Raw genomic sequence first — 26163 nt, forward strand, 5'->3', positions numbered from 1 at the left:
ATGTTGGAGCAGTTGGTGCACTTTGGAAGCTTCTGTAGCAGGATTTTCATTCAATAAAGACAAATAAGAAGCCTCCAGGCAAGGCGTTGGATCACTGGTAGGCCAAATTTGGCAATCTAGTGTTGAAATTCATTAATTCTTTGCATATGTTAATTGCTGTTAATAAATCAGACATTCTGAAATTTAGTTTCAGTAGTTTTCATTTGTTATTGCTTGCATTTACAAATTGCATTATACATTCTATCATCTAAAAATCCCCCAAAACGCATTACACTCAAACTTCCTCAAGAAAACTCCAAAGCTTCAATTCGCTGCTCAAAGATTGATTTTGAAACAAAACAAATCAGAATTGAGCCATCTACTAGTTGGCATCTTTCATACATTACATTTTCTATGCCACATGATTTTAATACGAGAACTCATAAAAATCAGTGGTGCAAGAAATTAGAAAACAGAGAAACAAAGAAGACCTTTTGAAAGATGAGAACTGCTGGTTTTATTGAAATCATTTTTCTCCCTTTCCCCCTCTCACGTACAATTTCACATCAGATCTATAATTGCTTGGGAGATGCATGTTCAGTCACAAAACTGTTTTTTCAGTTTCCTGAGTTTGTAGATTTTCTTATTGGCTCTATTATTTTTAATGGAAAGAATTATGAAATGCTATTCTGATGGACAACACATAGTTAGGACATTTCTAAGGGCATGAGTTATAACTGATCTGAAATTGTGGCAAACAAGATGAACAGTGAACATTGTTTAGAAGTGGGAAGGATATTGGAAGAATTTTAGTTTTCACAGTTAAGTTGGGCTGCAGTTAGTTTAATAGTTTGAACTTTGATTATGTATTTTGAAGACTAAAGGAATCCTCAAAAGTGATTTTATAGAAGTTGATTTTGCTATACTATTATTATATACATTCTAATCTATGGTATCATTGTTGTGAGCTTCCTATTACAATGATTGTGCATCAAACATATTGATTTGAAACAAAATTATCCCAAACCCATTAGTTGTATGTGGTTATATTTACATACCATTGAAAGCTACTTGCATAGGTTAGATTCCCAGAACCTGGTGAATAATTAGTTTCAGAATGAACAAATAACAAAGAACTTCTGAATTTGCTTTTAAAGAGATATGGGTTGTCCTGAAATACGAAGCATTTTGTTATCAGTAAATAATCTAAGTCAAAGTTGATTAAAGACCTTGACTATATATTTTGAAGACTGGGGACTCCTCATAATAGGTTCGCATATGTCTGGTTCTAGCTTGATACTTTCAATCGAAACTCTGATCTATACCATCACTTTTCGTGAGTTTAGTATTTCAATTACTGTGTATCATTTATATCGGCAAACCAGACTGTCTAATTGCTTAGCTGTATGTAGTCTGATTTGTGTATCTTTGAAATCTACCTGCATACAAGCTACATCTTTCTTTGTCTTGAACCTGATGAGTAGGTGGATTTAGCTTGAAGAAATAACAAAGATGTCATTGACTATCTTATTTAGAGATATGGATACTTGGTGATCATTATTCTTTGTTTATGAGTCGCATGTTGGTTTCCAATGTTTGCTTGTAAGCTAATAGTCTTTTTATTCATCATTTGATAGAAAATTATGGATAGTTAAAGAATCAAGTATAATCTCATTGATGAATATATATATTTTTTTGAATGGTGTCCAACAGCTACTATGATGCATATAGAGGAGTGATTGCATATTTTCGTGTTGTTGATGGAACTGTTAAGAAGGGTGACAAAGTGTTATTTATGGCTAGTGAAAAGGTATGATGTTAATGGATCAGTCAAATAATTGGACGTTCAAGTCATTTTGTGATTAGAACTACCTAATGAAATGAATGTTCACAGAGTTGTTTGATTGAGTTTCATGCTTTATGTGAGCTTATGCATGAATGTGTTTCATTGTATTTTTTATTGTCTTGTAAGAATATTTTTTTTTTTGGAGGAATTGCGTCAAATAGCTACATAACGCCTACATTTAATTATATCGTCTCTTTTGTTTTATACAGTGGTTATTTTCTTTGATACATGTCAAGGCTGATTGTAGTAGATTGGTATATAGCCCTTGATTGCAGCTTGCTTCAGATAATTTAAGATTTGTTATCCTAGAATCAAAGTGCTCTTGGATTTTGATATTTTTAGAGGAAAATAAATAGACGCATGCAGATATCCAACATAACATTAGTGCCAATTTAATTTTGATTTCAACTTATACATTGTGATAACCCTACGACATCACAAGATGTAGAATCACTTGCGGGGATAAGGACATTGTAAAGGAATAAATTAACATAAATATTCCAAAGGAAATATATTTATTTTGTTTTTATAAAGGGAATGTTATTTAATAACTAACATTTCAATGGAAAGGTATTTAAATATATTTTTATATACATTATCGAATATATTTAAAAGAAATGGATATATTTAAAAAGGAAATTATACATAATATTTCTATATATTTAAAAAGAAATACAATTAATATTTAGTATATTAAAAAGAAATAAAATATTGTATGAAATGTATTTAACATTTAATATATTAAAAAGGAATAAAATATTGTATGAAATGTAATTAACATTTAATATATTAAAAAGAAATAAATTGTAATTTATATATTAATATTTAATAACTTAATAAAAGGGAAATGAGGCAGTCCCAAACAGGCTGGGTTACCTCCGCACGAAGTGGTGCGTAGGTAACCCCAGCCTAGGCTGCGGTTACCTCTGAACCCCTTCATGCGGAAGGGGGCCCGTGGAGGGGCACAACCCCTCACGGGTTATAAAGAGGAGGCAGCGATCAAGCTTAAAGGCAGAAAGGGAGGAAGCGGACTACGGGGGGAAAAGAAAGAAGGTAATCAGGTTGCAAGGTAAGAATTCCTCCTTATTAAATAATAGGTATAATATATGATAGGTTCGTATTACTAGTATTAATAGGTGGCATTAAGGGTAAAAGCTCATTAATACTTGTTAATATTAATTAATGAACATCGGGTAATGGGTAAAGTCCATTGATAGGTAATGTTAATGGTGGTCTAGTAAATATTAATACACATCTTAACGTATAGTATTCACTAGTCATAAAAATAGGGTTAAGATATAATCTTGTAAATGTTGTGACATAAGTTTGCATATTAAAGGATTATGAATACAAGGTATTTTAGGGAATATATTGCATATGTAAAGGATGGTTAATCATATTGGTATATGTATATGTTAATTTAAAGAATACATTAAGAATTCATGTAACACAAGGAAAGTTTATGAACTGAAAATGTGATATGACTTGGTTGACTGAAACTCAACCAAGAAGAGAAGGATCGGGTCAATCCCCTTTGAGGACTTGGATGATGGAGGCATCACCCAAGACAAGGAAAGGCAAGGGTCTTCCTTGGCTGGCTCGGGTGTAAGAGGTTATACCCAAGACAGGACTCAAAGGTCGGGCCGATCCCCTCTAAGGACTTGGATGATGAAGGCATCACCCAAGGCAAGGAAAGGCAAGGGTCTTCCTTGGAGGGCTTGGGTGTAAGAGGTTACACCCAAGACAGGATTCGAATTCAACTTCGATTTCTTGGAGGGCTTGGGACCAAGGGGTTCCAAGAGGGTGAGCCTCACGGCCGCCTAAGGACATACTTACGTATGGCATTGTATCTTTTTTTTTAGATGAGAATTATGATTATGTTAAATTGAGCATTGAAGTTAGATTGCAATCTAGATTACTTATATATGTATATATATGTTTGTTATGTTCTAACAATCTGTTTTACAGGTTAATGATCTCTAACTAGCAGGGACATTACATACATGAATTATCCATTAGGTACTAAACCAATTTTGGATTTAATTAGAGAGCAACAAAGACTGTCATTAACCTAAGTTGTTAGATTGGGTATGGGTCTGTGGGTATGGTATGCCAGTATGCCAGTTTTTTTTGGGTGTTGGGTATGTTTGTACAAGAAAACACATAAAAATCTAAATATATGCACCTTTGCAGCCTAAAAAGTAAAAACAAGAATTAAATTTAACATACCACATATCATGCATATGCTAAACAAAACTTATGATATATTGAATGTATTGTTCATTGGTTCAACAATAAAATAATACAATTAGTAATCAGCATTGTATGGATCATGATGAAGATCAACATCAACATCATCATTGAGATTAGATGATGTAGGTGGATTAGTAGAACCACATGTAACTCCATTGCCACTTGCACTAGAAGCACGTTGGGTATCCGACTCCATAGAAAGTAAAGATTGTGTGGCAGCTGAAAAATCCAAATGAGTTCACTTTGGATCTACATGCCACAACTTCACTCCTTTTTTGTACTCATTATGCCTACGATTAAGAAGGCATAAATGGGAATGCACATATACTAACTCTTCCACCTTTCTTGCTGCCAATTGGTTGTATTTCATTGAGTGGATAAAGGAGTATGTACTCCAATTTTGGTCAAATGAAGAGGAACTAGCAACCTATTGAAACAAAATGAGAGGGTTACAATTATAAATTGTAAATAAAACTCAAAGTTGAAGTTAATAATTTTTATTATTTTTAAAATAGTTAACAATATAAATTTAGAGAGTGCAATAAAAATTACGGAACTTGTGATAAAAGTTTGCTTGCAAGAGTTTGGAGATGTGGTAATGCATGGCCTTTGAGTTACCACCAAGCACGAGCATCCTTCCGATACTTGTCGTAGAGAGCAGAAGCACTTTGATTGTTCGAGGCTACACAATCATCAAATTCACTTGTAAGTAAATCATCGAGGAAGAGTTTTGTAAGTGCTTTCCTACACCCATCATCGACTTCTATATCTTAGTATAGTGGCACCCTTGATGGCATTGCAATAAGTTTATCACTATGAAATTTGGGAGTCAACGCAAATGCAAGAAGATGTAGTGGGGTGGTCATTTTGTTCCACCACTCTACACAAATTTGTAATGTCCCCTTTTCTAGGTGACATGAGATGAGTAGGGGTTGACCTACCATTCGAGTTCCCATAGGTCAGCGACATGGTTAGGGGACTCATTCTGAGGGTCATGGAGCTTTGCAGGGGCTCTGTGAGCCGTTTCGGACCTTCGGACGAGATCTCCTATTTTTTAGGGAGAACTGACAGTTGACTGAATGACCACATGGGGGACCAAGGAGCAAAGCAGGATCCTTTAGAGCAGTTACAGGTGTTTGAAGGGAGGTTCCTACTCTTTAGGGAGATTCCCTACCTTTTAGGAGGTTGTGGCAGTTTCCATATTTGAGGTTCCATGGGACCATACTATGGTTTCAGTTCCAGGAAGATTGGGTGTGTTTCCTAGTTTCTAGGAGCATCCCTAGATTTTAGGGATGGGACTGCTAGTTAGCTCAGCTTTTCCGGCATCGGTCATAGATAGGTGACAAAGATATATTCATGATTGTTTGGTTATTTTGGGTTGTTATTGGATATCTGGAGATATTTTAATATATTTAAATATTTCCTAAGTTAGCGATTAAATAAATTAAAATAAGGCTATGTATTTAGTCATTTCGGAGTAATAAGGGGTTTCTGGCTTCATCTGGGTTGATATGCCTATGTTATAGCTCGTTGGAAAGGTCTTGAACTTTGCTACATGATTCTCACCTTCAACTTTACTCCCTTTTAGGGTTTGACTTGGAAAGGAAAGGAGATATAAGGAGATGAAGACCTAATTGTTCATTATCATTTTACACAATCAAACTTATTTTGTGAATTTGCTCTGAGTGAGTGATTCTTCATCTGGGATACAAACCCCAAGATCTGGACTGGCTGGGACGTAGCCCTCAGCAGTTATTAGCATTGGATTCTTCAGGCAGAGTGCATAGTTGACAGAGATTGAGTACGCCATTCTTCATTGTGGATTTAGGCTGTAGAGTAAGGGTTTCAGCGTGGCAGATTGATTCTTCAGCTTGGGCGTGATCCTTGTAGCCTTAGGGCCGCCATTTGCAGCAGGTACATCCCACGTGGAATGTAAGGAATGCATGTATTCAGCCTTAGAGGTATTCTTGATTCATGATATATTATTTTGTGAAGAACTTGGAAGTTGCAGGTCTGCAATTTACCACAGCAAGTAGGTTTGAGACGGAAACCTCAGATTTGGTCTTCAGGAGGACGGAATCCCTTCTACAGGAGGCACGTGGAACACATCAAAAGCTTGTTTCAGGCATATTGAGGGTCATTTCAACAAGCAAACTCAGTAATCATTAGCAGCAAGGTCATTACATCAGATTTGAGCAAGAATACATTCAATTTCAGTGCATTACTTATTTCTTTTGGCAGGTGTACTGTTTCCCAAGGGGGCCGTACCATTACAGATGGTTGTGGAGTGATAATAAATAAAATGGAGGGTTTTAACTCCATTTCTTATTCTTAACTTCATTGTTAGGATCAGCAAGGACTGTGTAGATGAAATCACAGTCATCAGGCTTTAGTTGAGATCAGGGTGAGCAAAACAGTGAGGATTTAAGGCTAAAATTGTATAATTTTGCCTGGCAGAATTTGGATTTCCAGCTGGTAATTGGGTTTTTGGCCCAATTTGTTATTGGTAATTCATTTGGAGGTACTATAAGTGTATTGGTACATCTGGACTGCCCTTGTACCTTCAACTCATGCCTGTATCCGTTTTTGGATAGCAAATCAACAACAAACCCCAGCGCTGGATCCGTGGTATGTTTCTAATTGTTTTGGTGAATTTATCTTCACTCCAAGTTGAATGTAATCTGCTGTCATCAATAAAATCAGAAGCTGATATCTAATTTTGTGTTGAATTCTATATTATTATTGGTTAATGGTTGCAATCCTCATTACCAAAAAATAAACAACACTTTCTACATCTTCTGTCTAGTCTCTAAGAACACCAAAAGGCTCTGAAAGATAGTTAATTAATTAAAACTTATCCAGGGCAGCAAAGAACCCATTTAGGGATCTTTCAGTGGTATCAGAGCTTTGATCTTGCTAGCCTGTTGGGTGAAGATCAAGAGTTCTAATTCAGATTTGAGTTTAGTTTGGTTGAGTATCAAATTGGACATCATGACAGGGTTGTTTAGAAATAAACAAGCAAGGAAAGAATTTGAACAAACACCTTCAAGGAGTTCCAGACAGTCTAAGGGTACAACTCCTTCAACAAGTACAAGGAGAAGGTCTCCTGCCAAGACATTCAATGATACAGTTATGAACAATTATGATAAGTATTGCTCTCTTCCTAAAAAGATACGTGACCACCTTTCCTTCACACAATTCATGGATGTACCAGTTGAAGATGACTTGATGTTTTCAATTCCATGTCATCAACCAAGAACAAAACAAGAGTCAATTGAGAGCAACAATATACATTTAGAGAGTGCAACAGAAATTAAGGAACTTGTGATAAAAGTTTGCTTGCAAGAGTTTGGAGATGTGGTGATGCATGGCCTTTGAGTTACCACCAAGCACAAGCATCCTTCTGATACTTGTCGTAGAGAGCAGAAGCACTTTGATTGTTCGAGGCTACAGAATCATCAAACTCACTTGTAAGTAAATCGTCGAGGAAGAGTTTTGTAAGTGCTTTCCTACACCCATCATCGACTTCTATATCTTAGTATAGTGGCACCCTTGATGGCATTGCAATAAGTTCATCACTATGAAATTTGGGAGTCAATGCAAATGCAAGAAGATGTAGTGGGGTGGTCATTTTGTTCCATCACTCTACACAAATTGTTTGCACATCTTTGAAGAAAGTTTCTTCAAGATCTTGCTCTTTTACATCGATGATGGGTTTCTTTTTCTCCATCATCAAGTCAATGCCACCGTACACCTCTCCCAAACATAGCTTATCCATGTCAGTAAAATAGATTATACTCATGACGGACTTAGTGAAACTAAGAAGATATTCCACTTGTTCCCACCAAGTGTCATCTAGGATCATTTGCTTCATATTTGTTGCCCTTTTAGTATTGGATTGCCTTAGTATGAACCAACTTTGACTAATAACCATGCTAGAAAGTGTCTCCTGCACCTATACAAGTTGCCACAAGACAATTGTATTGGATGCAAATTGGGTCTTAGCAACCTAATAAAAAATAAAAAATAAAAATGAATTTAAAAAATAAATTAGTAATTATTAAATTGAAATGTAGAATTTAACAATTGAAGTGTTTCAATTACCTTCAGTTAGCTTCAGCAATTCCAAATATGAAAGTGATATAAAAATGGCATGTTTAATGTGATATCAGCTGAAGGAGAACAACTGGAAGATGATATGATACCTGACTGAAATGGTTTGGGGGAAGGCTTGCAATTAAGCAAGCCAAATCTTTGAAGCATGTCAAGAGCATAATTCTGCTGAAAAATGGAAATCCCACCTGAAGAATGAATAACGTGTAAACTAAGAAAGTAATGTAGAAGGCTGAGATTTGTCATGTTGAAATGCTCTGTCCCAATGCTCTCTAATGTCACTAGATCGTGGAAGTTGAAATGCTTGTAAGAATCAAATCATCTACATACAACACAAGGATCAAAAGATCATCCACTTGTCTTTGACTGTATGCTATGGGATCATAATGACATTGTGTGAAGCCAAAGGAAAGTAGAAAATTGTTCATCTTCTCATTTAATGTTAATTGTTGTGGACAATTCTTGGAAAAATGTGAAAAATTGACTAAGAGTTGGAAATTCCTTCCGTCAGGACAGAATTCCAGGAAAGTGAAAAATTGACTGTTGGAAATTCCTTCCTTCAGGACATAATTCTAGGAAAGTGAAAAATTGACTGTGTTGGAAATTTCTTCCTTTAGGATAGAATTCCATTAAAGTGAAAAATTGACTAAGTGTTGGAAATTCCTTCCTCAGGGTTAAAGTAGAATCAAGTTCAAGAATGGGTGCCAAATGAAGGGTGTGTGCGGGAAATGTGGTGGTAAAGAAACGTAAAATTCAGTTTCCAAAAGATCCACACACCAATGGGACTCTTGGTGCAAGTTATGGAGTTATATTGAATAGCTCAACTTCCCAAGGGGTGTTCCATTGTTCTCTATCTCACAGGATCCCTCAAGTCAATGCCTTTGCTCTTAGATCACTGAGAAAAGTGACTTAGGAATGACAACTCCAAGAATGAGTGATGTTTGATTAATTTAGCATGAATGCATTCCTAGATATGTATGATATTGAATCTATGATGATTTAAACTAGCATGGATAAGATGTTATGATGAATCTTAGTAATCCTATCCTAACAATATATACTAGTCTAACATGGATATGCTATGATTTTTAAAATTATTTCTAAAATGCTATTTAAGATGATTTTATCAAAGAGAGGCTAAATGCTTAGTAAAATGACTATAGATTAGATGCATGAAAATTGGATATCTCAAAATGAGAGAATGAAAGCTCTATTTATAGGAAAAATAGGGCAATGGATGGTCAAGATTGGATAATCTTAACAAGGGCCAGGATTGAAAGTTATCAATCCATGTTTACAATTCTCACAAATGAAATGGTGACAATTGTCAACAAAAGATTGCTTGAGAGGAGGTGAAAGAAGCATTAAATGCTTGAGAAGACATGATGGTTACCTTAGGAGGTAAGGGTTAAGGTTAGGTTAGGGTTATCCAATGGATAAAGCTTTTACCCAAGGGATAAACTCTTGTGCAAGGGTTAAAGGGATAACGAAGGTTAAAGCCATGAATGCTTGATGAGACCCTTGGGTTAGATGAGGGTTGAGTTAGAGAGAAAGTCTCTAATCATGCTAGAAGGTTGAGTTAACCATTAATGGTTATGAAGACTTTGAAGGTTAACTTGTTGAAGACATAAAGCCTTTAATGGTTATTGAAGACTTTGAGGGTTTGAGAAGTGACTTCCTTTTGCTTAGGGATGTGACAATATTTAGGAGATGGATTAGGCTAAATTAGAGGTGATTAGAAGAATCTAGAAGGGGGTTTAGAGAGGCAAGTGGGAGATGTAGGATTTTGCAAGTGGATGGAGGGGAATTTTAATTAAAATAAATTTTATTTCAACAAAAATAGATGCAACTTGCATAAATACAAGTGGGGAATTTAAATAAATAAATTAGATTTATTTACTTGCAAGGATCAATTTAATTAAATGTAAATTTAATTAAAAGGGGAGAAAGGGGAATTAATTAAATAAAGTGATTTATTTAATTAAAGGTTAGAAAAAGGCTTAGGTGAACTTAATTAAATAAATTGAGTAATTCATTTAATTAAATAGAGGAATGAGGTTAAAATGAATATTAAATATTCACTTAGGAAAGTGGTCATTTTTATACATCTACATTTTGCCCCTCTTTTAAGTGACGTGTGTGCACATGTTGATTAAAAGAAAATTTTTCGGATATGCTGCTTGTGTCGAAATGTCGATATGATGCCCCAGATATGAATAATTGATTTGATATGAAAAGTTGATATGAGACTAATGTCGATATGAAAAGTTGATATGAGACTAACGTCGATATGAAACTGATATGAAATTGATTTGGAGTTTCGATATGATAACGCCCCCTCGGGAGATCGTTTGTGCACTAAAGGCATGAATGATCTCTCGAAAGAAGAAGAATGCTATTTGAAAGATAGAAGAGTGGATAGTGATGACATGCATGGGTTTGATAAGATTGATTAGATTGATTTGATTGAGATTAAGATTTGAGATCAAGTTTGGTTTCAGGAATGACACCTCCTGTATAAGACATGGATGATCTAATCGTCTAGTTTTGGGAATGATACTGCCTGTATAAGACAAAGATGATCGAAGCGTTTGGTTTCGAGAATGATACCATCTGTATAAGACATAGATGATCGAAGCGTCTGGTTTTAGGAACGATATATCCTATATAAGAGCTGATCAAAACGTCTGGTTTCAAGAACGATATATACTGTATAAGAGCTGATCAAAACGTTTGGTTTCAGGAACGATATATCCTGTATAAGAGCTGATCAAAACGTCTGGTTTTAGGAAAGATACATCCTGTATAAGACATGATAGATGATAGTTTGGAAGAATGATGAAGATATGAAAGTGAAGAAAGATTCCATGATAATGCGATAGATATGCATGCGAGGGATGCAATGATGAAAGATGAATGATATGCATTATGTTTCGATATGAGATTCTATGAGGATGATTTGATGCTGAGGATAATAATGCTCTTGATTTCGATTATGCCGTGAATGTATGATTTTGGATGAGATGAGCGAAAATGTGATGATGTATTGCATTAATGAATGAGATGTGAGATGTATCTTGAAAATGATATGTATGATATGCAAGTTTGCTTTAAAATGATATGCAACCAATTGCAAGTTTAAAATGATATGCAACTAAATGCAAGTTTAAAATGATATGCAACTAAATGATCACCTTCATTCTGTCGTTGTCATTCCTGTTTAGTTACTTGTTTTTGCTCTGTTTTGGTTTGTCATCATTGAGCTTTTGATATGTTGGAAGTTTATACAAGCATAATGGTATAATTGAACCATAATGACCTGAGTGACACTTACATGGATTTTGATATTGCAAGACGGCACAAGCGTTGAGGTATAATTAAACCAAGACGATCTGAGTGTTGCTTACGTAAAATAGACAAGAGTTAACCATTTGTATGTGCAAAGTGGAACAATGTCTTCAATGATATGTTTTCAATCATGTCGCAAGACAAATTTGCACCGTACAAGTGATCGTCTCACAAACAGAAAACTAAACAAAATATCAGACTCCCCCGTTGCCTCCTCTAGTTGATGCATTGTTGAGAAATTCAGTAGATCTAATGATTCAAAATTTTTAAGATACAAAATAGTCAAAGCCTCATGCTAGACGTAAACAAATTATAATTCAAAAAATCATCCATCATGTGTGTGTGAAAGTTTTTAGTTGGATAATTGCCTTGTTTTCTTGCCTGATGAGCTGTTGTTGATAGGATTTCCTCAGTGTGCTATGATTCTTTGTTTGTTTGTTGTTTGGAATGGTTAACTTTGAGAGGAATGCTGCCCCTAGCTATAGATATGTATTGATGTGGATATACACAGTGATCACCAAGCCATGGTGGGATATGATGAACTGATCTTCAGATAATCAAGGACAGTGACTACGCTAACTATGTCTAGGATAATGCTGCGCGAAAAGTGTTGGGCAATGGCCATTAGCTTTGACTTTGGATGGATGTAAAAGATATGAGTAGTGATAGATAGAGGAGCTGTTCTCTCACAAATAGCGCCTGTTGCCAGGTTTTCACCACTTGTTTTTATTGCACTTTTTTGTTGTTTTTCTGATTTTTTGATTTTTTTTGTATTTTTGGTATTTTTTTGTATTTTTTGTATTTTTGATTTTTTGATTTTTTTCATGCATTTAGACCACTCAAGTATAGAATTTCTTCAAATGGATGTTGCTGGTTGGTTCGTCGAGCACATCTCCTTGTGAAGTTGTTAACTAATAGGCGCTTGATCCGTATGCTGATATGATGACATAGGGACCTAACCAATTAGGTTCAAATTTCCCCTTCTTTTCTCGATCCTGTTGATTTTTGGGATTTTCTTTGAGTACAAGATCACCGACTTTAAAAATCCTAGGTATGAGTCTGTGGTTGTAGCTTCTGCACATGCGCTGCTGGTATGCTTTGAGATGATCATAGGCATGTTGTCATTTTTCATCCAGAAGCTCTAGTTCTTGCAATCTGTTTACCCGATACTCCTCATCTGGTATGAGGCCCTTCAAAGATACTCTTAGTGATGGAATTTCTACCTCGAGGTAGAATTGCCTCTGATCTGTACACCAATGAATATGGCATAGCCCCTGTAGGTGTCCGAATGCTAGTCCTATATGCCTAGAGTGTCGGATTGAGTTGTACATGCCAATCCTTACTCGCATCATTTACCGTTTTCTTTAGGATTTTCAAGATTGTCTTTTTTGATGCTTTTGCTTGACCATTCCCCTGTGGGTGGTAAGGTGTAGAGAAGCAATGCTGGATTTTGAATCGCTCACATAGCTCTCGTACGTCCTGATTTTTGAAGGGACACCTGTTGTTTGTGATGATGGAACCGGGAATGCCATATCTTCAAATTAGATAATTGAGAATAAATGAGGCAATCTGTTTTCTAGTTACTGTGGTCAGTGGGACTGCTTCAATCCATTTTGTGAAATACTCTGTTGGAGTGATAATGAACTTGTGTCCATTTGAAGAGGAAGGATGAATTTCCCCTACTAAATCAAGTCCCCATTGACAGAAAGGCCAAGTTGTCGTAAATGGCTGCAACTCCTGTGCTGGTTCATGGATAAGATTGCCATGAATTTGGCAATTAGGACATTTGTTTGCAAATTGATAAGAGTCTTTCTCCATTGTCGGCCAGTAATATCCCATTCTCAGAAGTTTTTTAGCGAGAGTAGGACCACTTGAATGCGTGCCACAGATACCCTCGTGAAGCTCGTGTAAAGCAAAGTCAGATTCATTACGATTAAGGCAACGAAGAAGAGTACCATCTAGACCTCGACGGTAAAGTGTGTCAGCGGTTAAGGTATAACAGGTGGCTTTTTGGATAAAGTTGCGTTTTTTGTTACGAGATAGGTCGAGTGGTCGGGTATTGGTTTTAAGATATTCATAGATTGTCCCGTATAGAGGGGAGTTTGAACTGGTTAAGGCATAGATGACTTGGGAAGCAAAATTGTCATAGGCCGGGGAAAACAGTTGCTCTACTAGGAACTCATAACGACTTTGTTGCTCTAGAATTTGTAGCAGTGAAGCGATAGTGGCCATTGCATCGGCCGCTCTGTTGTCCAACCTTGGTATTTGCTCGAAGGTGGTGTGTACAAAGTACTGTTTGAAGTCATCCACCATTCTTTTGTATGGCAGCAACTTGTCATCTTTTGTCTGATATTCATTGTTGATTTGATTTATAACTAGTTGAGAATCTCCATAGACTTTCAATTCCGTGATTCTCCATTCCACGACCATTTTGATTCCTGTGACCAAGGTTTCATACTCAGCGATGTTATTGGTGCATGGAAACATGAGTCTATACGATCTTGGAATAGTGTGTCCTTCAGGAGTGACGAACAAGATGCCAGCACTCGAGTCAAATTTTCATCAATATTTGATGAAGAAAAGTTTAGGATGCTTGAACATTTAAAACCACCATGAAGAAGACTTACAACACACCATCATTAGCATATTACTCATCCTCAATGCTTTTCGCTCCTGTACCTTTGGAAGGTACATGAGTGAACTAGGGGTTGCTCTTAGTTCTCTTGCCTTTCAAATGAAAGCACACTCAATACTCATGTTCTCCAAGATACTTAGAATGTATTGAACGTTAAAATGACCTTCAAGAAGTCCTTTAACACATCTTTACTAGCAAATCACTCCTTTTCAAGAGGTTTCGCTCCTGTACCTTTGGAAGGGTCAGGAGTGAAATTCTTCTTTTGATTCATTTCACGCTTCATTCCTCAATACTTCACCTTGAACCTAGTTTTTGAATCCTTCTTCCATCATGATCAAGTCAATTTGCTCCCTAACAAGATTCGTCCAATTGCTTGAGTGAGAAACTAGGACCTTTCAAGGATTTCGCTCCTGTACCTTTGGAAGGGTCAGGAGCGAAATGGAAGCAAGAAGCTTAGATGTTGATCAAATGCTCATTCTTCACCTCCATTCATGTTGCTTTAGCCTTGGTCCATGCTAATTAATCACCTTAAGGTTTTTATGCATCGATATTTTGGATCAAACATCAAGTTTTAACACCTTCACTTGTGTACCTTAGCAAGGTACAGGATTTCTTAGTGAATTCGCTCTTGTCCCTCTGAGAGGTACATGAGCGAATTTGGCCAATATGTCTTAGGCTTTGACAAAATACTCATTTCTCTTCCTTGCTCATGCTGTTTTAGCTTTGGATCATCCTAGGAAAGCACCTTGAGATAACTCTGCTTGGAATTTGGGAGCAAAGTCTATGTTTTAGCAGATTCGCTTGGGTACCTTAGCAAGGTACATGACCTCTTAGATAATTCCCTCCTGTCCCTTTGAGAGGTACAGGAGCGAATTTGCCATTTTGGCTCAAATTCTTTATTACTTTATGATCAAAGTTTGTTTTAATACATCTTCAAAGGCATGTCTAAGTCAATCTCTCTCTAATCAAGGCTTCGGAGCATGAGTTTGATTCAAATTGGAAGCAAGAGGGAGGCTTTAGAAGAATTCGCTCCTGTCCCTTTGAGAGGTACAGGAGCGAATTTGAGCTTTTCAGTCAAATTCCTTAGTTCTTAGCTCCATTTTCATCAAAAAATATCAAAGTTATATCAAGCTAGAGACGTTGGGAGGTCCTAAGGACAAGACTTCATTCCAACTTGCAAGCAAAGCATTGATCCATCTTAGTTCGCTCCTGTACCTTGGAGAGGTACCTGAGCGAATTTCTCCTTTCTTCCTTTGTTGCTTGCTAACTGGCTGGCTTATGAAATGTTTTGAACCCGGTATGTCATTCTCAAAGGCACAAGGTTGAACTTGGATAGTCACTGGAATGTTTCAAGTCTCAGATCTGAACCTTTATATTGCCACCTTGGAGGTCAAACTTGCTGAGGAGTGACAAATTCGTTGTCCTTTCAATCACTGTTGAAGTATCAAAACTTGATATTGTGTTTCTTCAAGCCTGATTTCAAAAAGAAATCTCCTTGATCATAAAGTGAGTGAACCAAATTGTCTTTGGGGCGATCTTTGATGACTAAAATGCCAAGATGAATTCTTTGATGCGAAGGATCAGGATCTCTATCTCAGAATTTGAACAATTGCTGCTGTATGCACTAACTGGGTGAGCCTCATCTTCCCTTCCAAGTGTAGTTATAGTTCTTCCTCTTACATCGTTCGAATACTCCTCATGATCTCAGGTTGATGAGCAGTTTTCTTAGTAATTTGCCAACCTTCATCAATTTGGTGCTTTATTTCTAGCAGATGATTAAATTGATCAACTATGATCACTTAATTGCTCCTCATGAACTCGGTCCTTAAGGCTTGGTTTGTGTAATCTGTTTTGAAGCAGCTTTGTAAGCTTCATTCGTACAATCTTGGACTTATACTGAGCAAGCACTCATCAAGGTCAGTTTCTTCTTTGAATGTTGATCCCATTGTATAGATGCACCCTATATGATATGAATTCACACATGATCTTCACTTAGATCTGAATTGAGCTGAATCTGTGATTGAATTGTATGGATATCGACCACTCTTCCTTGTTAAAATTTGCATTTCTGAGTTCTTTACTCCCCCTGTATTGGACGTGAAACCTGAATTCTTGATTGATCTCTTTCGTTCTATGCTCCATGCATCCTTGCTCCCATTAGACCTGGAAACAAACATATTTGATCAAGATACTAGAAAGAGAACAATGTTTTCTCAAATCTGGAAATAAATTTCGAATCTGATTTCCCTTATTTCTAATATGGATTTGCTCCTTTATGTTGTTATTTGCTTCTGCTGTTTTATACTCTGATTTTGAATTTGCTTTGATTTATTTCATTTGAATTTAAATCCCAAATGGTTTTGGTCTAAAGGACACGTCTTTAATTTCAAGGGCCAGCTTCCTTATCATTAACTCCACACCTTGCAAGGAAACGGTGTGGTGGATGCTTTCTTCTTTTCTTTTTCTTAAAAAAAATGTCTTAAAACTTTTAACTCTCCACCTTAGAGTTTGGTGGGGCCCAAGCAATATGTGGCATGGTAATTAAAAACACTTAAAATCCCCAGGCTAAAGCTCGGTGGGTCCCAGCAAGGAAAGTCCTTAAAAATCTTGTTTGATTCTCCATTTTTGAGTGTGTGTGGGGCCCAAAGGATGATGAGAGGAATATGGGGGAAATGGTAAGGGAATGTTAAGGGGAGCTGCTACGTGGAGAAAGAGGGGGAATGGGTTGTTGGAAGAAAGGGAGACATAAGGGTGTGGATAATGAAGGGAAATAGGAGATACGTGGGGCTACGGAGGGGTAGGGAGGTTTAGGATGTGGGAGGTAGGAGTTAGGAAGGGGGATAAAGGGGGTAAGGAAGGCGGTAAAGGTGGGGGGGGGGGGAGATGATAAGGAAGGGTTTGGGTGCAGTGTGGTAGGTAAAGGAAAAGGGTATGGTGGTAGGGTGGTAGGTTAGGATAGGGATATGATATGGGTAGGCTAGGATGGGGGTAGATGATAAGATGGAAAGGTGTGGGTAGGAAGAAGGTAATTAGGAATAAAGGTGGGAAATGGGAATAATTAAGTAGGTAGGGAGGTTAAGATGTGGTAGGCTAAGGGTTATGGAGATAGGAGAGTGGAAGCTGTAGTTGTGGGCAAAGGTAGGTGTAAATGTAGTGGATGAGTATGCTAGGATGGGGAGAGGGTTAGGTAGGTAATGGTATAGGTTAGAAGATGGGATGTAAAGTAAGGGACATGGAAGTGGTAGGTTATGTAGAGATGTGAAGGAGGTTAAGGCATGGGGTATGAAAGGTGGATGGAGGATAGAGGATAGGAAGGTAGGTGAGTTAGAAGGTATGGTAAATGGAAGTGAAGAGTGTTAGGGGAGGTGGAAATGGAAGGAAATGGAAATGGGAGTGATTGGGTTTGGGCATCCACTGACAGGATCGGGGGAAGTGGAAGGGATTATGCCTTGGCTGGGCAAAGGGAATGTTAAACCTCACTTCATCTCAAAGAGAAAGACTTGGCCAGCTCCCGAGTAACTACGAACAAAAGGTTAATAGAAAAGACTCGACAACAACTTAACAACTAAGCTAAGAGGACTAGCCTAGAAAGCGAAAAAGTGGGGGTCCCCATTTGCAATGGGGTGATGTGTGAATACATCACAACAGGCAGTAAAAAAGAAATGATTAGTAATGCATCAAATTTACCAAAGGCAATCGCAGAGTGACTGGTTATTGCAACATGCATAAATGGTTGTGCACATGTATAACATGCATTTCTATAGGGAGTGGATGAATGGAGTTTTACCATTGAGTGTTCATTGAAATAACTTAGTTCAAAGTATTGTGAATCCTTACATGTTGTGTAATTTGGAGTGTCTGTCATATGTTATTGATTTACAAAGCTTCATATTGGAGCAGATAAGAATTATATTTTCATTATTTATTTGCATACTCTAAATTGTGTCGTGAGATAGAACATGTTACTTTCATGATTTGTTAATTAATCATACTTTGTTTTGTGTTGCTTTGTTATTTTCAGGATTTGTTAATTAATTTTACCTTGTTGTTTGTTGATTGAAGAACAGGAATATTTTGTAGATGAGCTTGGTGTTTTGTCTCCTACTCAAATGCAAGTTGATGAATTATATGCTGGTGAGGTGAGAATAGACAGTTTTTAAATTATGACCATTTTAAATTACTGTTATTTCTTACAAGGTTCATTTGTTTAAAATTTTGTTTCCGTTTATGAGAACCACTTGAATGAAAAAGTATAAAAATGAATCTTGTAAGAAATAACATGAATTTATGATACGATAACCGCTTGATTAAAAGTATAAAAATGAAAGAATCTTATTGAATTCACAATTTATCTGACTCATACTATGTTTACTTAATTATTACTTATGCTAGTTTTTTTGTTTTGTTTGTGGTAATAATGCTATTGCTTATATAAAACTAAGTGTTTTAAGGTCCGATGTTGATGTTACTGTGCAAATGTCCCTTATCTGCATTTTAGTTTTTTTAAACCTTTACAAAATACCATTATTGCTTGTATGTCATAGCGACGCAGTCACAGATAGATGGTCTAATGAAAGAATATATCTTCATGCAGCGCAAACATAGAAACTGAACCCTCAATGTAAGAGCACATAACAAAAGCTAAATTCTTAAGACAAGAAAGTAGTACAAGATGTCACAGAATAACAGATTGTATATATTATTTCACAAGACGGAGGTTGCATTTGATTTAGAAACAATGATATATGCCAGGATCCCAAATTCATTTAGATCTGTGCTCATCAATCTATTATGTCTACCCTCCTCTTTGTTGCCCTCCTTCAATGGATTTACTTTGTTGCCGATTCGGGTGCGGGTATAGATACAAATACAGATTTGCATATGCGGGTATGGCAATTTGTTTCCTTGGGTATGCGTATGGTTTTTTTTGTTTTGTTTGGTATATATATAAATTGTTTAACTAGAAGAAGAGTGATACTCATAAATCCATAATTGCCAATAATTTTTTTTTCCAAATACCTTATAATATCATATTAACATTTGCAAAACTGATAATATCCAAGTCTCAAAATGTCATGACACAATGAAAATATAACTTCAAGCCATGGCACACATTTAATATCCATATTCATCTTCATCGGAAGCATCAACGTCAACAGTTGGTTCAACATCATTTGCACCATACTCCATTGGATTGCCACTCCCACTAGCAATGTCTGTGTCAACTGCAAGAGCTGCCTCATCTATCTAGATTTGGGCAAGTTGTGCAACTGCGGCATCTAAATCAACACACTCAGGGGCTAGATCCTAATTCCTTGTCACACCCTCATTGTATTCGCGTTTCTTATGTGACAATAGATGAAGGTTGGAGTCCATGTAGACCAAATGCTTTTATTTTTTTGCACCCAAGAGATTGTGCTTGACCAAGTGGATGAAGGAGTATGTACTCCAATTCCGCTCAGCTAAAGAACTTGCGACTTGTTGAGTTTGCATACAACATTTAGTTAAAAACTAAAAAACATAAATTATAAAATAAAAATATTTCAATATGATAGCATCAAATGAAAAACAATAAAAATAATAAATAAAAAGATACATACTTGGGAGAGAATTTTAATTGCAAGAAAATGGAGCCTTGACCATGCACATATCATGAAATATCCCTCTAAATTCTTCACCAAGAACTCCAATTTCGCTCAGCTAAAGAACTTGCAACTTGTTGAGTTTGTGTTTGCTGCTATATTTAATAAATTAAATACAAGAAATAGTAACATAAATAACAATGTATACCAGATACAGAAGTAAAACATATCTTTATTCGCACATGAAATTATTATAGAGAAGAAGACCAGCGATGGTCAGCCAAGGATTATAATTGTTCTGACTATATCCTCCTACCTTCCTTGGCGGTACACAACATAGTTAAAGAACTCGACGGTTGCCAAGAGGAACACAACCGTCAACCAACCAACTCTTATAACTACTTGAGAGTGACAACACTCTTAATACAAACAATTAATACATTGGCAGATAACCAATATTATCGAACATAATAGGCATTTTATGCCGACTACATCATCCCCCCAAAAAGAAAAAGTCGTCTTCCAGACAAAAAGTATAGATCAAGTAATATTCAGGAAAACTAGTGACAACAACATAGACAATGGCTTATACTAGACAACCCCAACTTGTAGTGTACCTGTCAAATCAAACGGGGGCCTGAGGGCAATGCTCCCAGTGGGGTCAAAGGGCAGCGCTCCTCGTGGGGCAGCCAACACTAAATTAAAAGTAAAAGGAGGGAAATATGAAAAGTTAACGAAGAATTTGAAAAAAATTAAATAGGAATTTGAAAGGTTATCTCCGTTTACCTACGAATGAGTAATGAGAGGTTCATTTCAACCATGGCTGGTTTTGTTATTTTTCCTTAGGGAGCTTGAGAGTGTTTGGCTTTAGGTTCAAAAGCCCTTAGGATTTCTTGGTGGATTAGATGGAAACCTAATTTACTTTGTTGGATGGATTCATCTGAGAATTCACGTAGCAGTCTTTGAGGAGACTAGGATCAACAACAAAGAAAAGCAAACACACAAAACTAAAGTAGAAATTTGAAAACATAAATCACTAATGTATTTGGTGATGTTGGATTGCCTGTGAACTATAGTTTATAATAAATTCAATCTACAACTTAACTAGAGGTTGCATGGTTTTAATCTTAGTATGTAATGTCCCCTTCTCAGCAGTGATCAATTCAGTTGGCCGTTAGCCTATCCCGAAGATCTGTAGGCTAGTTGGGAGCAAAAATTAGGGTTTCCTACCTCTGGGAGGATGTTTCAGCGTTTTTGGTAGCTTGCATGTTGGAGTTTGTCATTTTTGGTTCTGGATTCATTCTGGGTTTTTAGAAAGCTTCGCAATGATGGTACATGCATGGCAAGCAACAGAGTTTGGCAAACTTACTATTTTTAGTAAGTGGAGACAAGGGCAGCTTATTTCTCTGGTTTTTTTTTGGTTTTCAGAGAGCTTCGCGATGGTGTAACATGCAAATGAATCTGAAGATTTTTCCGAACTTGCCATTTTTAGTAAGTTGCGACGACTGCTCAAAATGTGGTTAAAATCACTTTGGAAACACTTACTATTTATAGCAGTATGCTATTTTTAGTAAGTGCTATTTGTAGCAGTGCTATTTTTGGCAGGGTTTTTTGCAGCTTAGTGCAGTGGCTATATCTGGCAGGGCAATTCTCTTAGTTTGATTCCCCATATTTTTGGAGCTTGTTTTGGCAAGTTTAGTATTTGATGAAAAATGGCAAGTTTAGTATTGGACGATTTATTTTAAGGGGGATTGCTTAAGTTATATTAATATTTGTAGTCATTTCCTTGATTGTATGTTGGGCGCTCACTTATCTATTATTTGCATTTTAATAAAGTGACTTGTCTAGGCACTTGGGCGATTTGGTGAGGGGATGAAATGAAATGCAAATTAAAGGAAATTTGAATGTCGTTTAATCTCATATTGGAGGGAAAAGAAGTTCGATTTGGGGAGAAGGTTATAAATAAGTGCCTTGGCCTTCATTTGAGATTATCCATGTTTGTTTGCAACGAAGTGTTGCCGAAAGTCAGAGTGATTGCTTCAAAGAATGCATACCTCCTAGCCGGTTCTTAGCTTCTTGCTTGGAAGATAGCAACTAGTTGAGATTGTGAGACTATTCTTTACATTGAAGAACAGATGGAGTTCATTGATGTAGTGACATTTGATGTTTTCTAATGTAATTTTGGGTGTTTTGTGAGTTTCCAAGTTGCAGGTCGGTTGTAGAGCTGAAGTGGTATTTTCATCATAAGTCCAAGGGTGATTTTTTGTGGCTTCTGGGTATTCTTGCTATATTTTCCTAAGGCCTAGGCGATCCTTCATGTCAGTTTTCAAAGTCTAATTTGGAGTTGTGAATTAATTATAGCAAATTGCCCTCTTCCCAGGCCGTACCATGTTTGGGGTTGTCTTGGAATGCGTGTTTTAATGTTTTGAGCAGGTTTGCAGCTATTTGTCAGTCTTGGCTAAGGCGTCTCCTTCCTAGAATTCATTTGCATTCAGTTTGGAGTCATTCTGTTGAGTTTGGGAGAAGTCGTAAGCATTTTAGTGTGATTTGGTGTTGCTGGTCTGTGTTTTTTCAGTTTGCTGGAAAAGTATATCAGATTTAGAATTTTGTAGTGTGGGGGTTGTTTTTGGGTAGTTAGTCTCTTGTAGCTTTGAGGTGCATTAAACATTATTCGCAGCTTTGGACTGCGATATCTTATGATCTAAAAATCTATGATATGAATTGTAAAGCTGATTAGTAGTACTAACAACTATCTTATTTCTGGATTGTATCACAACACCCATTGAATAAGTGGAAGAGGTTGGCTTTGCTGCCTATCTTATTTCATTGTACTTCTGTCCTTCCACTGAATAAGCGGTTGAGTGGATTGTTATTATCATTTTTAGTCCTCCCGTTGTATAAGTGGTTGAGTGATTGTCTCTTTACTTAAGTTATTTTGGATTTGTAATTGGCTAGTTACACTGCCAATTAGTGGTTTAGTTCCAGTTTTCTCTATCCCGCTGGAAAGTGGAAGTGGCTAGTAGAACCGCCATTTTGTATTGCTCTCATCATTTTATTATGGTAATGCTAATGGGTGAATGTATTGTGTGAAAAATTAAAAAAAAATTGAGGGGGACATTTCATAGTATTAGAGGATAGGATTTTGTATAGAAATTATATTTCATGCAAACCATTATTGCTAGAGTAGAAGTAATAATTAGCTTTTATTAGTTTTCATGCAATAGCTTTATAAACATTATAATTAAGTGATATTTTGCATTTGGATTTCCTAACGGTAATGCTCATGTCTTCTTATTGTTGGAATTGCTTCTAAATTACTATTGAGATGAGGCAAATGCCAAGCACATAGAAGAATTTTAGAGGTGCCAAGCACACACAAGAATTTTAGAGGCCCATAAAGTCACCACCAACTGTTTAGACTTTTCATGGAACAGTGGCCTTGTCTATTTGTGCTGAATTGTTATAGCCATTGAGTTCAATAAATTTCATTTGTTTAGTTCTAATCTTGGATGCTTCATCATGGTTGTACATTTTTTTGAAGGCCTTCATGGGGCTCTTCTTCATCTTGTTGTCATTGATTCATTGCTCAGGACAACTTTACCCAGCTTTTTCATTTCACTACATATGTGACCATTGTTGGAATCAATGAACACTGAGAAGGGAGGGGGGGTGAATTAGTGTTTCGATATTTGTAAATTTGTTAATCTGATTCTTTAACCACCAGATGCACAAGTAAGAAACTAAAATGCAGAAACACAAAGCAAATATGCATATAACCATAACACCAATATTTTTACTTGGAAACCCGGAAAGGGAAAAACCACGGTGGGATTTGAACCCACAGTATTGTTATACTATGGCCAGAGGTAAAACAATATTACATGAGGCGAATGCACATGCATTCAGGCACACTGCCTAGAGCTCATTGCTCAATTACAAGAGGGCTACAACCCGGAGGAAGGCTCACTGCCTTACAGGCTAATACAAAATGATTACAATGAGTAATGAAATGAAGAAAAGCATCTAACTATGCCAAATGACAGTTCCGGTTAGGCACAAAGTGATCCGCTGTTGCTGTTCTGATAAACTGCTCTGTTCTGCCTTGCTACTAATTACCGGATCAACAAAACTCAAGGTGCGCACGTGAAACTGCTCTCAATCGCTCCCAAAATCATCTCACACATTACATCCACACATAAATGCATTAACCAAGTCGATCTTATATATTCGCACAAGCAAAATTGATCTCCCACAAGTCAGCTTCCCAAAATATTAGAATATGAAACGTGTAGCTGGAAGTCGACTCAAATATTTACAAAACCATGTTCCGGATCCAAAACATATGATCACACACTTCCATAAGTCGGTCCAATTACCTCGAACTTGCAAACAACCACCGGAATCACCTCAAGGAATCCAGTCCACACGTTACACAATCAATAATGAAGATATCTCTGTTTTATTGTGTTAGTGTAGGTTTTTATTTTCCTAGTTGGGTTTATTATTTCTTTTTTCCTAGGTTTTTCCTATGCTTTAATTATGCTTGCTTAGGTTAATAAAGCATGTTTACTTAAGACAAGTGGGTGTTGAGGTGTCGACATGCTATGAGTAGGTGCATTTACTATGTTTAGACCATCATGGTGGTCTCTCCTCATTGGTTAGTATTGCCACCTCCACCCCTCACTTGAGTCTATATAAACACGCTACCTTGCTTGTATTTTCATTTTGGACATTGGGAGATTTCTCTTGATGCTATTTTGTCGTCGAGCATTCGCATCAATTTTCTCTAGTATTGTATTCTGTCCATTTTATTTTCAGTATTTTGTTCTAACTCTTTCAATTCGATTCTAGTTTAAATCTGTTTTCTCAGATTTTAACATGATATCAGAGCTTGTTTTGAAATATTAGATTATTGTAGAGATCTTGTAAAATATTGCTATGTTTTCTTTTGCATTTTGCATGATTTGAAAAACCAACAAAGGTTTATGAAGATCCATTAATATTGTTTTACACATTTTTTTTTGTAAAACAAGGTTTTTGAAGCTTAGATTTGTGAAGGAACTTTCAAACAATGTGTTTTGAGGCCTAACAGACATTTCCTTTGTGTTTGGAAGGCCCAAAAACCTCTATTTTCATATAAAGTGTGTGTAGATCGGAGACCAGAAGCTTTGCATGTCGTTTCTTCCTTGTTGAAGGCTTTTTTTAAGACTGTGGCCCCATCTTCTGCAAGTGATAAAGAAAAACGCTTTCTGGGTTTGTTTCGCCATTAAAAAAAACCATCTGGGTCGTTTCTAGATTTTGCATTCAGTCAACAGATCTTTCGAAAATCACGTCGAAAAGCTTGAGCCAGACCTCTCACTATTGCAGTTTTCATTTTTGCATGTAATCTTCAAATGAGTTGTTCTCAGTCATACAAAGGTATTGTTCAGTGCAATTGTTTTTGAAATGGGGTATTTTTTCGTGCTCTTTGCAGTGGTGTAATCAATTTTTTCTTAGAAGTTACCAATTTTCAAAAAATTAAGTTTTATTAGCAGATCTGAAGGGCAGTCCTCGTTTTATGAACTTCAAACCACTATAACTTTCACATATGATCTCGGATTCAGGTAATTCTTTGTTTGAAAGTGGATATTTTTTCAAGTAGAATACATTGGTGTTGGTTTGATGTTCATATTCTGAGATATTATTTTTGCCTTCAGTATTTGTGTCCATTTTTTGGACTTTGTAAAACTCTGGAAAATAACTCCAGCATTGTAAATGCACTAAATTATAAAGTGCTACCTTACAATATCTGGGGGGTGATTTCCGATCTAGTAAAATGGGGGGGGGGGGGGGCGGGGTGGTCTAGTGTGTTCTCTCTGAGTTTTTCGTCTCTCTTTCCTGCACAAGCAATCTTACTTTCTGCATTAAAATGGATCAAAATACAGTACCAATATTCACACCTTACAACTACTATGAGTGGAAGTCAAAAATGACAATCTATCTTAAGAAGTTGGGGTTGTTTAGAGTAACTATGGGACTTGAAACTGAACCAACACTAATTGCAGAAAAGCCAAAATGGTTTAACAGATGTGATGAAGCTTATGGTACTCTATGTATGTCTGTATCTTCTGATCTTCATTTTCATGTTGAATCTGCTACAACTCCAAATGATGTATGCACAACATTAGAAGGGTTGTTTGGTAATCAAGATGAGTTAAGGGGACACCAATTGGAGAATGAGCTAATAGGGTTAAATCCATGTAATTTTGATACAATTCAGGACTTCTTCACAAAACTAAAGGCTATAAGATTGCAATTGAAGGCATGTGGGATAGATAAGAAAGATGCACAATCGATTCTAAGCATTCTTTCCAAACTTGGTCCAAACTATTCAGTTTTTGTTTCTACTTTCTATGCTACAAAAAGTG

General features: G+C 36.5%; 1 protein-coding gene across 3 annotated transcripts in view; it reads left to right on the plus strand.

The window, feature by feature from the left end:
* LOC131069371 (translation factor GUF1 homolog, chloroplastic) overlaps positions 1 to 26163 on the plus strand; it is a 291243-nt gene that overhangs the window by 130164 nt on the left and 134916 nt on the right. For 2 of the 3 annotated variants that reach the window (XM_058004742.2, XM_058004740.2), the window contains 2 exons: positions 1693 to 1789; positions 18242 to 18313. In XM_058004742.2, coding sequence (XP_057860725.2) covers positions 1693 to 1789; positions 18242 to 18313 — 169 coding nt within the window. The remainder of the gene's footprint in view (positions 1 to 1692; positions 1790 to 18241; positions 18314 to 26163) is intronic. The other variant, XM_058004741.2, reaches the window with a different exon arrangement.

The sequence above is a fragment of the Cryptomeria japonica genome, chromosome 10 (genome assembly GCF_030272615.1).
Source record: "Cryptomeria japonica chromosome 10, Sugi_1.0, whole genome shotgun sequence".
Taxonomy (NCBI): Eukaryota; Viridiplantae; Streptophyta; class Pinopsida; order Cupressales; family Cupressaceae; genus Cryptomeria; species Cryptomeria japonica.